This window comes from Canis lupus, chromosome 3 (assembly GCF_011100685.1).
Source record: "Canis lupus familiaris isolate Mischka breed German Shepherd chromosome 3, alternate assembly UU_Cfam_GSD_1.0, whole genome shotgun sequence".
NCBI lineage: Eukaryota > Metazoa > Chordata > Mammalia > Carnivora > Canidae > Canis > Canis lupus.
The window spans coordinates 48,467,662-48,484,463 of record NC_049224.1 but is presented as its reverse complement, the minus strand read 5'-3'; the positions used below and the strand labels follow the sequence as shown (position 1 = coordinate 48,484,463).

The following is a 16,802-nucleotide window of genomic DNA, read 5'->3' as shown; positions in this document are numbered from 1 at the left end:
CCTCTGCAAAGCACCTGTTATCCCACCACCTGGAGACTTCTCAGCTTATCTGCCTTTGCCCAAATCTTGTGTTCTCCAAGGACAAAGCTTTCATGCATCTTTTTATTTCCATTGCACAGCACAATGCCTGGCATGTAGGTGATACCAACTGAATGAATGGATGAACAAACAAACGAGTATCCTCTTGCCAGCATGCATGCACTCACACACACACCAGTGGTGAACTCTGGTTTTCCACACACTATCATACTTAATCCTCCAACCCTATAAGGCATTGGTATCATTTTACAAAAAAAAGCAAATTGAGGCTTAGAGATTGAAAGGAAAGGTGTTTGAACCCTGGCCAGGGGCCCGGTGCCTGTCTTCCTAACTACAATGTGATGCTCCATCTTGGGGCATATAATGGACTCTCTTAATGGAGAAGTGGCCTCAGCAGGTGCTAGCCGACTTCAGCAGAGCATACTTAAATTTCCAGCTGCTGGTTGCAACAGCACTGGTGTACCGTAAAACAGTGGGTCTTCTAGACGAAGCTACAGGCTAAAAGGGCGGGAGGAACCCACTCCCTGCAAACATTGGCACGTCCTGGCCCTCTCTGATGGGCTCTCTAGCTAGGATGAGTGTAACTGTTCCAGAGGTTTAAAATCCGAAGGGAGGGCCCTGCCTTTGATCTCTGAAAGAGAAGAGCAGTCAAAACTGAGCACTCTTGTCTCTGTACACTTCACACTGACTGCCAAGTGGCCTCTTCCTGTCTCCGAAAAGATAGCTACAACTATCTTTTTGGAGCAGCCCAACTGGCAGGGCTCGGGGTGGGGTAGGGGGGATTTAGGCTCAGAGTCTTACTACCCCCAAAATGTGGAGGGTGGTTGACGAGTTTCCAGGCACTCGCAGGGACCTCCCACTGGGCCCCCACCATCCAGCTGATGCGTGAGTGTGAGTGTAGCTGATCTCCATGCCAACCATCCCATCACAGAGCTCAGGGTTAAACTACATTTCCAGGTCATCACCACTGGGAAGGATGGAGCTGGGACTGGGCAAGGTCCCCGGACTCCACACCCCAAGCTCATTCCACTGTGTTTCCCTGGGGGATTCACCAGCCTTTAATGAACTGCCTGAGGAGGAAGGGGAATCAGCCAATTGGGGCTGGGGCCAATTGAACAAAGACCCTTCCTGTGTCAGAGACACAGAGACACAGGTCCTTTCTCTGTTCCACTTGCTCTCTCTCCACGGGAGGAAATGCAGTGCCCAGTTCCAGAGGACCTTCACTTGCAGGGGAGATGAATCCTGCCAGGGGCTGTTACCTTCTCCATCCTGCCCTCCTCCAGCCATCCATCCCTGGGTTCTACTGATTTCACCATCTGACTCTCTCTCCAGCCTCCTCGGGTTATCTCCTGCACTCTAGTCTGCCCCAACCCCACTGATCTGTCTGTACATGACGATGGTTTCAGGATGCATCTGATCCCGTGGCTGCCTCCAGCTCGAAGGGACAGAGGTGGAACCCTTTCAGGGCCTCCCAGTGGTGCTCCTCTGCCCTTCCAGCCGCTGCTTACACCACTGCCTCCCTGTCCCTCCACAGCCTCACCTCACCAGCTTCCTTCTAGGCCCCTGGGTTCCCCAGGCTTCCTCCCCACCCTGGGACTGTGCACCTGCTGTTCCTTCAGCTGGAATTCTGATCCCATCATCAGACATCAGCTCATGATCATGTTCTCTAGGACTTTTCTCTGCCTGCCCCCCCCCCCCCAGGCACATTGCTCTCCGTGACATGGTCATGTTACTGTTCTGTATGTGATTATTCACTTACTCCATCCGAAAGCTCCACAAAGGCCAGGACTTCCTCTGTTTGTGCTTCTGCTCTTGTCCGTAGGGGCTCAGTACATATCTGATAAATGAGGGGATACACGGATCACTGGACGTGCCCTGCCAAGCCCACCATGGTTTGCTGCTTTCCTTCAAGCTGTTCTCGCCCCCAAAGCCCCTCCCAGAGTTTCGGCCTGTGTTTGACCCATCCGCGGACACGAGTCCAGCCGGGGCTCCATCTGTGCTAAGTGCCATGGCTGGTCCACCGGTGACCTGCTTGTGTGGGGATGGGGCTGCTGGCCCAGTTGCTCCAGTTGACTTGCATTGGTGACTCTGGGCTGTGTGAGTTCCCTGACAGGTGTTTGGGTCAGGAACAGGGTGCACACTCATCGCCACCGCTGCTCCTCTCTTGGTGTTGAGCAGGAGCTGCACACGCATTGGCCTAGCGTGAGGGACCCGGCTCCTGCCTCTAGCCTCTAGCCTCTACAACTCTACCAAACCTCCTCTATCCTTTGCCAGCTATCAGTCCATTCCTGCCACATTTTCTGTAATGAGGGGCCTGTGCCTTTCAGCATCTTGTTATTGTGAGGAGCCTGGTGATCTGAGAGCCCTTATTCTGCGGGCTAGATGGCTGAGTGTTTTTTATTGCACCATTTGTCTTCAGAACTGTGCTCTGCCCTCACGTGGATTTCCCATTAAAATCTTCTTTCTTGATTCCATGGCTAGGGAAACCATCCGCCCTCCCAAATGCTGGGAACCATGCACCAGGCTGCATTTCATACACTGCCATGCCATAGGAGTTATGTTTGTAGGTCCCCAGGACCAGTTTGGCCAATGGCTTCCTCATATTCTTACCAGCTGTGGAGGAGGATGTGCTGGGGTGTTATGTCTGTGAACAGGCCACAAGTCATTTCCACAAAGCACCCGAGATTTACACATGAGAGGGTACCTGGCACAAAGCCTGGCACAATGTGGATATCCCACGAGTGTTCTTTGAATGAAGGAAGGAAACTGCTAGAAGACAATGTTTCCCTATGGGTGTTCCTTGGAACAGAAGTCCTTGGAGATGCTCAGGGGAAATATAAATCAATGGGGGGAGGGAGGAAAGGTATTACAGCCAAATAAGCTTGAAAAAATGTCTATATAGTGTGTGACCCTCTTGGAGACCCACATGGTATATTCGAGTATTAAAGGCCCTTGGAAGGCCAGCTGGCTGGCATTGTTTTATCCCATCTGACCCTAGAGCTTTCCTGTTCATGTTAACTCTTTGGGCATTTAAGAAGTGTTGCTAGAATGCAGGATAGAAGGTGGTGAGGATCATGGGAAGTTCAAAGGGATGTGCTGAGTCCATAGGGAGGACTCGAAGACAAGTGCATAAAACGAGTAGCATTTCAGCCCCATCTGGAAAGATGAGCAGGATCCCTGTGGATAGAGAGAAGAGAGGGGCTTCTGGGCGGGAGGGGGGGCAGGTGCGAGCAGAGGCAGGGCACAGAAATGCCCGAGTGTTAGATGGGAGAGAGACATCTCATTTGGGGGATTAGGCTTCAGAAAAGGTCATGGTAGAAGGGAGAATGGTGTCTTGTTATTGCACCCAGCAGAGTTCCTAGCACCTAAGGCCACCCCAGTAAGACTCCAGTAAAATTGTAAATGAATTTGGAGGGCTTTTGCATTGCTCTTCTAAAGTGTGTGGACTTTGAGTCACTGTTTCCCACCTAGAGGTTTGAATCAGCATTACCTGGGCGGGGGGGGGGGGGGGTTATTTTTTTTATTTTATTTTTTTTATTTTTTTATTTATGAGTGGAGGGCAGAGAAGCAGGCTCCATGCAGGAAGTCCAATGTGGGACTCCATCCTGGGACTCCAGGATCACACCCTGAGCTGAAGACAGACGCTTAACCTCTGAGCCACCCAGGTGTCCCATCCTGGGGGGTTTCTTGAAACACACCCACACTCAGGCCGCACCCCTAGGATTTCTGATTCCATGAGTCTAGTGGGGAAGAGGGAGGTGGTCTAGGCTCCTGAATTTCTTTAAAGTTTCCAGGCAATTCTAAATGTACCCCTACTTGAAAATAAATAGGAGAGGTGGTGGGAGTCCTTTGGAGGCTTTCTATCAGAGCTGTTTCTGCAGCAGTTTTTGCCCATAAGATGAAAACATGGGGAGGAGACCTACTTATGAAATAAGCTTGGGACATCCTGCAATGTGACCCATTTGGAGGTGTGTAAGTGACATTAGCACATTGAAGGCTCTGAGAAGGTCTGCTGTAAACCCAACCCTTCAGGAGATAGCACTAGGGAGTCTCGGCTTAGACACAGGCATTTATGTTCTCTTAGGTGCTGAAATTCACCATGTCTTTTCTGAGCATTGCTCTTTGTCTTTCGAGCAGTACATTCTCCTATGGGTCGAGTTTTTGTGAACGCTTAATGCAGTCAGCCCTGCCACCCCTGAGGTGGCGCATCATGCTCCCAGACAAGGTTCCTAGGGGCTGGTGTGAAGTTACAAAAGTGGCATTCTGTTTAGGAGACACTCTTTATTTCTTTAATCCTTTTCTGCCTCTGCTACCTCTGGCATGAAAAGGCACAACAGTTGGATCTGAAACAGAGCTTGCTACTCCCCAGGCTTTCTTCTCTGGCTCCGCCACCCTGTGTTTCTGACTTCACCCTCCTGGGGGTCACCGATCTGGAATGGGAGGAGCTAGCTGTGTTTCTGGGGGTGCTTGGGCTTACACCAGCTAATGGGACCCCACACTACTCTTTTTCTCCCACGATTTCTTGGTGGTGTTACAAGGAGTTGGGAATTAAAAAAAAAAAAAAAGAATCAATAGAACTGACCGGCTCTGGGTTTCCCTGTCCAATCCACACCCATCGATGCTTGGCTTTCAGTGTAAATACTTGTTTCCTGTGCTGATGGCTTCTGGTTTGTTCACTCAAACCATGACCTTCTCCATACAAGGGACCTTCAGCCTGTTCCCAAGACCAGTAGATGGAAGCCTGGTAACTACCTGTCTCACAGTTGGCAATGAGAGGGTCCAGGAAGCTCACCTGGGGGTCCCTCGATTGCCCAGAACAGAGACTGGGAGACAGTCTTATCTGCAGCAACAAGGTCAGAGATCCCAAGGTGGCCAGTCTGAGGCCAGTGCACAATAGGCACTCCTTTCTAGAAGGTCCCTGGCACCATAGGCTTCCCCTCCCTCCCAGGCTCTTCTCCTCCCCTATCCAGGGGAGTCTAGATAACTCTAGACTCAGCAATGGAAATGGCCGTATTCGCTAATTATTTCCATTCCATCATGGCCCATGAGCCTATGGAATGTGACCCATGATGTGATCACAAACTGGTCCCTGTCTCCACAGTTAATGTTTCTTAAGAGATGGTGACAGTTGCCTTTAGAGACTGCAATTTGTTTGTTTATTGAATTCATTAATCCCTCTTGCATTTATGAAGCATCTGCTCTTACTGGGCACAGTGCCCACATCTAGGGATGGGGCTGCTCCATCTCTGCATGCAGGTGGCTCCTCACGTGGGAGAGACCAGAGGACCCAGGCAAGAGTGTCCAGGGACACATTGGTGCAGTAATGACGGCCAGCACCGGGTACAGGGAACCAGCGTAGTGGCTGCCAAATGTTTGTGCCATGCCAGGAAACATCATTTTTCCTAGGATTCACCCTACCTTGGCTTTAATCTCGTGCCTCCGTTGTGGTGTTTGGCCACATCTTTGTTACTTCTTCCTTCCTCTTTTCATTGGGTTTTGGTCGTGACCCGAAGACTGTTGTGTATCTCACCCCCACCCTGCTCCTTCCACCTCTCTGTTCCCTTTGCTTTTGGGTTCTGTGTCCTGTGCACTGGGAAGCGCTTCATGACGACTTATCTTTCAGAAAATAAACACTTTTCCGCTGATTGAAGTCCCCATACAGAAACCCAAAGATTTAGAGGTGGGCTCTGGAGTGCAGGCAGGCCTGGGTTTTGCATTCTGGGAGCATGGTTTATGCAGCTGCTTAAGGAAGCTTTGGTTTCCTCATGTCTGAAACAAGACAGTGAGACTGTCCCTGTTGTGATAGCTGTGGGAGTGACATTAGGAACCCTCAGCTCAGGGCCCATCTGATGCTGGTTGCCCAGCAAATGTCAGCTGTCACTGTCGTAATTACCAAGCAGTTGCACACACTGGGAGCATTAACCATGGTGTATTGACAGCAATGTTATTAAAGAAAAAAGAAGGTCAAGGCAAATTTCTGTAGAGAGCCCGAGGGCTAAAATGTCTAGAGTCAAGTGCAATAGGCCCGAGCCCTGCAGTGAGCACTTCCCAGAGCACCTCCAGTTTTGGGGAAGGGAGGTGGACAAGGACTTGTGTCCCCTACCTCCTGACTCACCCAGCCCTCTGCAAGAGGGCATGTCTGTCCCTGGGAAGCCAGCAGCTCCAAGGCAGCTCCAGGAACTCCATTCACCCACCCAGTCTCTTGCCAGCTCTGCTTCCTCACCACATCTGCTCATACACAGGCATTCTTAGGGCAGCTCTAATGTCCTTCGAGCCCCAGGGCTTGCTCCCTAACATAGCCAACAAGTACTTCTATTGTATTACTTAGCATTGTGCTCTCATCTTACCTGTGTGCCAGAAGCCCTGGGTCACATTCTCTGCATGCATGGGTCTCATTTAATCTTTGCAACAATCCATGGGACAGAGAGGTGCGCTTGGGACCCAGACCTACTTGGTTTTGAAGATAGAATTCAGGTCCCAGTGACCCAACTTCTTAAACTAGGTCCTTATTTTATACAACCTTGCTCAGTCAAACTTGTCTGCAGTACAGGACTCCTCCCCTTTGGGCTCTGCAAGCCTTTCTTTCATTCATCTCCCTCCCTTCCTGTGCTACCTCTCCTCTTCCAAAAAAACATGGACTAATCCCAGGAGTCATTTTTTTTCCAGTCCTAGTGGGAATTTTTATATTCTTTCTAAGCATGAAGAAAGACTCCTTTGATTATCGGGAGTGGTCTCTGCATGCTCCATCCTCTGACCACGAGCAGCATTTCTGAAAACCCAAACCAGAATAGCACCCTGGCTCTGAGCATGCTCCAGAGTAGCAGGTGCCGTGGTTTGAGTTTTTGCCATGCATCCCTCACCCTGGGACTACTCTCTGTCTTGGTTTCCTCACCTGGAAACAGAAGCCGTTATAGCCCCAAGGTCACGGGTTCGCCATGAGGATTATGCAATTTGATTGTGAGTGGCTAGAAGAGTACTTGGTACCCAGGTGATGCTCTTTCTGTATCAGTCCTCACAACTCCTCCAAACCTGGCTTTCTCCCTCCTGGAGGGCCTACAAGTTTTCAGGAAATCTTAATCCTACAGAAATGTCTTCCAAAGACAGTAGTGGAAAACCTGTTTTTCCTGGAGGACTCTCCTCTGCTACTGTTTGGCTCTTTGTATCAACCTGCTGGAGGACAGCACCAGGCTCCCTATGAGAGGTGAAGTCCTCCCCAGCTGGTGAGGTGGCATGGTGCACGCCAGCCCACCTCCTGTCCCAGCTCCCAGCCTCTGAAGCTAAATCAGTAGGTGGGAAGTAATTGGCTACGGGGGACCACGGGGGTTCTGTGGCCTGGTGTTGCCTTGGTTCTTCAGTTTCTATTTGTCTGGGCCACCTCATTAGCTGCTGCCTCCTTGGAAGGTTAGAATTTTATAGGTTTAACAACCCATTGAATGAAAAAGCCTGAAATACTGGGATGGCCCTAGGTTCAAGCTAATTAATACCCCTTTTCAAATTGGGGCTTTGGAGGATAGGCTGAACCTTTGAAAAGGAATCTTTGGAGAGTGTTGTGAGTCATTGCAATAAAACCTAGAATGGGAGGGAAGAATGTAGGAGCAAAAGAGCTGAATGCAAGAGGAATCTGTCATTTCTGGCAGCAAATCGGCCCGATAGAGGGAAAAAAAGAATGTTCTTCATGCAAATAAGGTCCACTGAGGCTTCCCTGAGTCTTCAGTAGGATGATCCTCAAACCTACTGATTTTCACATCTAATTCAACACGAAATTAGTCATTAGACACTAAGACAAAAGCAGGCAGGCTCTCCTATCTCAACAAAGAATCTTCCCCACTGAAGTGGAATTATCTCTGGAATAATTAAAATGGTTGTTAAAGGATGAAAACATTCCATTAACTGGAGTTGCCTTTGTCAAGACATGCCCCCCTCCTCCCCAAATAAATCTGATAGCCATGATCAAGGAGAAGGAGATACCAAGACCACAATAATGTGATCAGACATAAATCCTCTTTGGCACCATTTCTGAGCCAGAGAGCACAGTTCCTAGTTGGAGGATGCTGCTGGTATCAAACAATTTTATTTGTGAGCAAGAGGGGCTGTGGTGCTTCTTTCTGAGGTCCCCATCTGAACGGTCTACACCCTAACAAAGGAAATGAGGGCTATAATGAAAGTATAGCAGATGATTATTTTCCTGGAATGCCCCCAACCTGCCTATTGATTGTTGGCAGTGTTTCCAGAGTTCAGATGTCTTAATTCCAAAAGAGCACAATGATGAGTGACAGTGTTTCTATCACAAACCAAACCAGAACACAAACAGGGGCTTTGACATTCACTCATTACCAGGAGGCACTGTGGTTGCCTGGTGTGATCCATACCTGTTCCTATACAGTGTGGAGATTCGTGTTTTGTGGCAGGGTCAACCAAGTCCCTTATCATGGGTACATTATACCGTCACAATGTGCTGCGCACAATAGCAAACCAGCCTTCACCTGTGAGCAGCCATTTATGGTGATGGAGTCTTAACATCCAACAGGCTTTTGTGTTTAAAGACAGAAACCGTGTTACCCTTTGTTTACACCCAACGTATTCATCTTCTGTATTTGTGTAGCAGTTCACGGTTTTAAACATTACACAGTCAACATTCCTCTAAACATTTGTACATTTCTTAAAAAATAATGTGGATGTAACGAAGGAAAATTTCTCAACACTTAAACATAGATTGTAAGTGTAACCACTTTTAGACATTTATTTGAAAGGACATTTCTTAAAAAGTCAGATTATCTTAGATGCTGAAGACCCTGCAAAAGTAAATAAATAAACAGAACACATGTAAAGGCTAGTGCCTTTGCAAAAAAGTAGGTATAAATGAGTGAATACCATGGATTTAAAGTTTCTGGGTTTTTGTGGCATATGTGTATGCATGTGTGCTTGCACACAGTTACATCATCCAAGAGTGACCTTCCTCAAGTTTTAGTAAATTTTATGAGAAACTATGACAGAAAAGCAGAGGCCACCAGCTCTGGCTGTTTCTTAGTTGGGATGTAGGATCAGGTTGCTCAGCCCACGGTGATTCTGAGTTCCTTTTATTATGTCGGAGGGTCTTTAAGTCCCTCTCTTTAGTTTTTCATTTTTCAAACTTGGTACGTTTCATGGAAATGATCAATTTTGAGCTGTGTGTACCTGCCATTGGCTGACCCATTGTTCTGCCATTTTGATTTATTGAGCTTATCTGTTAACATTATTAAAAACTTATGTATCCTCTATTATTATTTTATTCTAATGATTTGGACCATTTAGAGGTTTCATCTCCTAGGAGATGAGATTGAGTCTGTGTAATTAGCTTTCTTCTTTTGGACAGCTGGCTAATTCATCACCTTGGAATGCAGTATTAGACTCCCTGCTCACCTGTTTATTTTGTATGACCATGAGTACCTACTGGTTTTTCCTGGACTTAGAATAATACTTGATCCTTCTGGGACTCAGTTTCTCTCTTCTGTTTACACAGGTAGAAAGTATACCACATGCCAAATATTCCATGTTATTATGATTACAGCAGAACAGAGTTCCCCTTACTGTAGTCCCTGGCACATAACTTTATACATTTTGCCTTATCTGCTTACCACCTGTACCATTATTTACATAAGACTTCTCTCTAAATAACTTTAAATCTAATTGTTTTAACCTGGCATCATTTTAAGCTATGAGAGCCATGAAACCACAGATTTGATATATTAGTTATGTTTCAGTTGACTTTTTAATTTTTTGGGAAGATTTTATTATTTATTTGAAAGAGCATGCATGCATGAGTGGGGGCGGGGAGGGAGAGGGAGAAGCAGACTCCCTGTTGAGCAGGGAGCTCAATATGGGGCTCGATCCCAGGACTCTGGGATCATGATCTGAGCTGAAGGTAGATGCCCAACCAACTGAGCCACGCAGGAGCCCCTCAGTTGACATTTTTATAAGTACACATTAAAATAATAGCACAAATGTTGGAGCGACAGGATTGCCTTGGTACCTATACCTGCAGAGCCCCTTTGCATACTGCTAAGATCCGTTGTCATACCACAGTTGAGGAGATTGGGTGGAAGACCAGATACCAAGGAGTCTAATCACCAGGAATATCCAAATAATGTGACTGCACTCAAAGGATTAAAAAAAAAACAAAAAACAATGAATGTCACGTTTTTTAAAGCACCAATGTAAGCAGAAAATCTTAAGTGGTCTACAAAACCACATACTTCAAGAAAAACAGAATATAATAAAATAAGATTGAAGTGTATGACCTCAACAGGACCTGTTTTCCGGCTCTGGTGGTGCTTAATACAGTACGCAAGCCACGAAGTGCTTTTGCTCACCATCAGTTCTCACCCAAGTCCAGGGCACCAGGCTGGGGGGGCAGCTTCTTCAAGGTAAAACTGGGTGATGAGAAGAGACCACCTAAGAATGAGGGAAGAGATGCAGGGAAGACCCGTGGGCAGAGCATCCCAAGAGAGGGAGGAGCCCCTAGCACAAGGCGAGGAGGACCCAGCAAGAAAGAGCAGGGGTAGGCAGGCTGGACAGGAGGGAGAAAGAGACGTGGCAGGAAGAGTCATCAGACTGCTATAGAGACAGACATGGGCCATCGGGGAGTTTTGAGCAGGAAACTGATTTGAGTTGATCCCACTGGCTACCATGTAGGGAATGATTTTATCAGATCAAAAGTGAAAAACCATGCTCTGGGAGTCCTCCACATGAGAGCTCATGGAAGTTTTGCTGGGCAGGTGGCCATAGACCAGTCAACGAGGTGGGGTTTGACTCAGCACATATATGTATATACATAAGCACTAGAATTCCAATTTTTTTCTTGAAGCTTTTTAAGATTAAATATATTTTCTTAACACACATACAGAGTTATAAATATTCATCTCAGGTCTACATATATAGATGCTTAGAAATACTTGATATAACATAATTTATAATATGTAATTATATATATTTTTTTCGCTTGAGAAACAAACCCCCTTGGGCAGCCTGGGTGGCTCAGCAGTTTAGTGCTGCCTTCAGTCCAGGATGTGATCCTGGAGACCCAGGATCAAGTCCCACGTTGGGCTCTCTGCATGGAGCCTGCTTCTCCCTCTGCCTGTGTCTCTGCCTCTCTCTCTCTCTCTCTCTCTCTTTCTCTCTCTCTCTGTATGTGTCTCTCATGAATAAATAAATAAAATCTAAAAAAAAAGAGAGAGAGAGAGAAAGAAACCCCAAACTCTTTTTTGAGGGGGATGCAAATAATTTGTCATTGCTTATAAAATATTTTAGTGTTTCCAGTAAACTAAGAAAAGGCACAATATAGTCTCTCCTGTTATAGTACTTCTCAGCTTAATTGGCAAGATATCAGCATATATTTTAAAGCCAGAGTCTACAGTTGTGGGTTTTAGGTTTTAGGTTTTAGGTTTCAGTCTGAACAACTGAGTGACTCCTGATGCTGTTGACTGAGATGGGCAAAAGTGTGTCAAGAAGGGAGTCTGGGGGCAGAAGGCCTGGAAGTGCAGTGTATGACCCTCTTCCTCTCCCTGCAGTGATCCCGAAAGTCACCAAGCACCTGCTCTCAAACCCTGTGTTCACCTGCATCATCCTGGCTGCCTGCATGGAGATTGCAGTGGTGGCTGGCTTCGCTGCTTTCTTGGGGAAGTACCTGGAGCAGCAATTTAACCTTACCACCTCTTCTGCCAACCAGCTGCTCGGTGAGTCTGCTTCTCCATCCCCCTGGGTGGGAAGAGGGCTCCTATCATGCAGGTAATACTCTGAGAATTTACCAAGGCCCATCAGAGAAAGAGCCCAAGTCCGCTGCTCCAACAATAGCAGTAGTCCTGGTGTTTGTGTGCAGAAGGAATTTTAGTCTATTCTTGCAGTAAAACTTGCCAAAGGGATGTGATAATAAAGAGCTAAAATATGAAATGTACATAGGAAGCATTGTGACAGGCCAGGAGATCAGTAGATAGCTGTGAACTACAGAATTTGGGAGAAGACAGGATGAAGGAAGAGAGGAATCAAGATATATCCTGAAAGGTTAGCAGGCTTTGCTCAGACACATAAAAAAGTAAGAATATTCTTGGCAGCGTGAAACACGTAGTCAGCAAATACAGAACTTGGAAGCCACACACTCCCTTCCTGACCCCTGCCCATGGCAGACATAATTCATAGATCATGACACTCCTTCTCCCCAAGCTCAAGCATGGCCTGACCATCCTTCTTAGTAGGAGACTACAGGCATCTCCTTCTGCTATTTGGAGCTGGCATGACAAGGAAAACCAATTCGCCCTCGTGGGAAGCAGCATTACGTATGTGTAGTTAGCAAAGTGGCTTCATGATTGACAAAGGAGACAGAAGAGTGAGGAAAGACACCTGCATTTCGGGCTCCGATGGCTGGTAGCACCAGTTTTGCAACGTGGAACCAACAGAGAAGAATCAAATCCATGAGGGAAGATTGTGAGACCACATTTGAAGTTGCTGAGTGTGAGACACCTGTGGTGTGTCCCTGTGGGGTCCTGTACTTGATGGGAGCTCAGGAAGGAGACCCTGCTGGGGAATAGAAGTTCGGTTGCATCGGTGTAATCTGAGGGTAGTCAGGGACGTGGAGTGGAAGTTCCGCAGTAAGAAAGTGAATTGGAAAAGAAGAATAAAGTCCCAACCGTGAGGAAACACAGCAGTCCAAGGCGAAGTCAGAAAGAATCCCACAGGTCATGGGAGTCAAGGATGATTCCAAGGAGGAAGCAGGCAGCAGCGCACACACATGATGAGGACAACAGCGTCTCCATTGCCTGCAACCACCAGGATGTCCTTCAGCCTGTGTCAGAGCTATGTCTGAGACATGGTGGTGGGGAGCCCATACTCTGTGTGGAGAGCAGCCCCCAAGAGGGAAGGAGTAGTCTGCGGCTGCAGGACTTTCCTCGAAGCTCAGCCATAGAGTACCGGAGGGGACCATGGCAGGTGGGTGGTGTGTGTCCCTGGAGGGGAACTGGGGGAGAGTTGGTGCGTTGCTAGGAAACATGAGGAGGTTGCTAAGGCAGTGGGGTTGGGGGGGAAGAGCCAACAGAAAGGGATTTACAGGAAAGAGAGAGGTTGTGGATGGACAGCCCTCGACAGAAGAGCTCATGCATAGGTCTTGCCAGTGAAGAGGAGAGAGACGTGAGTCTGGCCACTGAGATGCAGCTAGTATGGCTCTGCATCTGAGAGAGAGCTCCAGCCCCATGAATTACCTTCTCTGGTATGTAGGGGTAGATCACCTGCTGAGAGCAATGATCTCCTTCAGCACTTCCTGTCTCTTTGCCTAATGGCCAATTAGCAAATGCAAAGGTACCAACCCATCATAAGGAGGACACATATTAAAACCACACTGAGATACCACTGTGCATCCACCGAACTGATAGCACCAAATGTTGGTGAGGGTGTGGAGCAACTGGAAGTCTCAGGCACCACTGCTGGGAGTGCCCGATGGTGTGAGCACTTTGGACAGCTCTTGGGCAGCGCACCTGTTACGGGGATCCATCCATCCCACTTCAGGGCATGGACTCAACAGAAATGAATGTTTAAGTCCACTCCTTTAGATACGCATATATAACTGCATTCAGAGCAGCCTGGTGCATGATGGCCCCAACGGGATACAGCCCAGATGTCTGTCGACAGGAGAAGGAATAAATAAATTATAGAATGTTCACATAGTGCTATCACCCAGCAGGAGAAAGGAAGCATTTTCGTACCTGCCTCAATGTGGATGAATCTGATAGAGCTGAAAGACGTCAAGCACAAAAGTGTACAGATTTATGAGTTTAAAGAAGGAAAGCTTAGTTAAAGTGATAAAGACTATGATGATGGGAGAACTATTGTCCAGAGAAGGGGAGGCGGCAGCCACCAGAGACCCTTCCTGGGCCTCTGGGAATGTGCCAAACTTGATCTGAGTGGTGGTGATAGGGGTATATATGGATGCAAGGAATCTGGTGTTTCCTTAAGCTTTGTGCACTTCCCAGGACATAATGTATATCAATTAAAAAAAAAAAATGAAAGCCTGCTACAATGACGCACCTGGATCATAGTGTCTCCTTGGGAATGGCTAGCCTACCACGAACCTGATTTTTTTCTTTTTTAACAGATAACACTTTGCCATCCACTTTTTTGTTACTTGTCACTTGTAAGAAGTATTAGCAAAATTCAGGCAGCTTTCCAGTACCTGTCTGACAGAGGTAGGGTAAAGTGGGTCTCTTTATAATTAAAGTCATAACTTCTTTGTTATTTTTGGGATGTCTCTGGTTTTGCCCTCCAGCAGCCCGAGTTTCTCCATTTCCTCACTTCTGTAGCTTCTGTTCTTATGTTCTCATTACATTTGCACAGTTGCTTCGATGTTGGGGCTGTTCTTTTTCAGGACAGTTTCTATCGACAAACAAATCAATAGTCTTCAGGGCAGAAGGTCAAAAAAACACTCTCCCCCTCTTCACCTGTTTCTTTCCCAGCAACTCTGTCTAGTGCTTGGCAGCGGGGTACCTTCTCCTGCCATGCAGAGAAGCCACCTGCTGGCTCCTGTGTCCAACCATCTGTCCGACAGTCCACGCTGGCAGCATGCATGGCCTCTTCTTGTGTCCTGCTTGGGGCCTCACTCAAATCAGCATGCTCCCTAGAGTGCTGCCTGCAATGGGGGCTGACACTGGGCACTCAGGGCACAAAGACAGGTAATGGAAAAAAAAGAGATGAGGTGATAAACATAGAGAGCTTTTACCATCAGCTAATTCCAGCTTTGTTATTTTGGCAATGGAGAGTAAAAGGATTAAATAATCCATCTGCAGTAGCTGTAGAATTAAAAAATAAAGTCTTGTTAATAGTTAAAAAACAACAAAAACAAAAACAAAACAAAGACAGGTAATGGGATCAGAAGGTGCTCAGCCCCTGCTCCCTGCAGGCTGGGGCATCAGTGCAGAGCCCTGGGCCCCCCTGGGAGTCATCAGCAAATGGGGCAGAGTCCAGAGAGGAGCAATGTAAATGATTAAGGCACTGATGGCATGGATTTATGCGTGAAGATAAAAAGGACTCAATCTGCATAGGTTAACGTAATGAGGATGGAGTTGCGGGGAAGTTCTGATAACTGAATGCCAAGGCTGCACACACATCAGGGAGGAAGAGAGCGGCCTGATGACGGTTGGGAGAAAAAGCGCTGAAAGCCTGTTATTGCCATAGTTACCATCCTCACGAGGTGACGCTCCCCACAGCCTCCTCTGCTAGGAAACGAAACCAAGCCCAGGCTTGCTCTCTGGGCGTGGGCCCGTCCTCACCAGTGTTCATTCACACAGGTCCAACCTGCTCGCCATTTCATTCACCCCAAAAAGAAGCCTGGAGTGCCCACCCCGTGCCAGGCACAGGGAACCGTGCTGGACTGAATGGGATAGAAAAGCTTCTTATGCTCAGGGAAGCTGCACGTCAGGAGGGAGGAGAGCGGACAGGAAACCAAAAGTCCAAATACGAATAAGGCAGCTGCAGATAGCAGGGAGAGAGCCATGAAGATAATAAAACGGGGTGAGGAATGATAGGGAGCACCTGGGTGGGGTATAGGACCACTCTAGATAGCATGGTCTGGGAAAGGCATCTCTGAAGGGGGTACAGAGCCAGCCAAGTAGAGACACAGTAGAAGAATGTCCCAGGAGAGGGAGCAGCAGGTGCAAAACCTGGGGATCTGAATGGATTTGGCCTGTCCCAGAGAGAAAAAGGAGGAGCTGTGGGCCGGGGGGTTGGGGTGAGCAGAGAGGGGCACATGGGGGCTAGATCACAAAGGTCATTCCTATACCAAGAACCAGAGAAAACCAAGCATAGGTATTCCAAGAGCATCAAATAATGCAGAGATATCATACGTTTTTATTTAAATGTGACTTGTGCTATTTTCTTGCAGAGCTCAGCCTTCCTGATTATGTTTTTCTTCCCCTAATATTAAAATTAATTTGCATTCCCTTAGCACATACCAGCTGGTTGATGTAGTCGATTGACCTAGAGGTCTGTTGATTGGCAAGGAGGAGACAGCCTAGACTGGGAAATTGGCCATGCACAGTCTACCCGGTGGATAAATGACGCACGGTAATTTAAAGCTGAGTTTTAGATGAAGCGAATCAGGACGGAGCAAAGCCAAATAGGAGATTGGAACCCTAGCACCATTTGGTCCTTCTGAAATTCCACAAGTCTCTGAGAGTCAGAAATAACAGGTTTATGGTCCTGCTGCCTTGCAGATAGCTCTGTTTGTAAGAGAGGGGAAATTTTTTTAGGCCAATTACTCACCAAGAGCTACAAAACATATTGATTTGATTGATGCTACTTCCCAAGAGTTCTGGGAGCTGTTTAAAACACCATGTCCACAGGCTGGTGAGCTCTGGGACCTTTGCTTAAACAGCCACCAGATCCTTTCAATGAAGCCCTCCTTGGCTAATGAGGAAAGGAGAGAAAATCCCCAAGTGATCTTGAATCCCTTTTCCCACATCACCTCTAAAATGCACCGATGGCACGTCAGTGCTCCCCAATCATGACTTCCCTAAAACGCACGTGCATGTTCCCAATCTGTCCTTCTTTGTCTTTTGGGTCATTCCCAACACCAGCTGTGTCTTTCCCATGAGGATCCCTTACTTAGCAAGATAGATATATGTACTTGGACTCCTAATAGCTGAATGTTTCCATGTCTGTGTCCCCCAGTTTTCTGTGAGTTCCCCAAGGGCAGAAGTAAGGCCCCTCATGGAGACTTGGGGGCAGCGTGGGGGATGTACCATTGC

At 47.4% G+C, this 16,802-nt stretch overlaps 1 protein-coding gene across 2 annotated transcripts in view; it reads left to right on the top strand.

Moving 5' to 3' along the window:
- The window catches only part of SLCO3A1 (solute carrier organic anion transporter family member 3A1), a 303,094-nt gene that overhangs the window by 238,655 nt on the left and 47,637 nt on the right, over positions 1–16,802 (top strand). For both annotated transcript variants that reach the window (XM_038532752.1, XM_038532751.1), the window contains exon 5: positions 11,586–11,750. In XM_038532752.1, the coding sequence (XP_038388680.1) occupies positions 11,586–11,750 (165 nt within the window). The remainder of the gene's footprint in view (positions 1–11,585; positions 11,751–16,802) is intronic.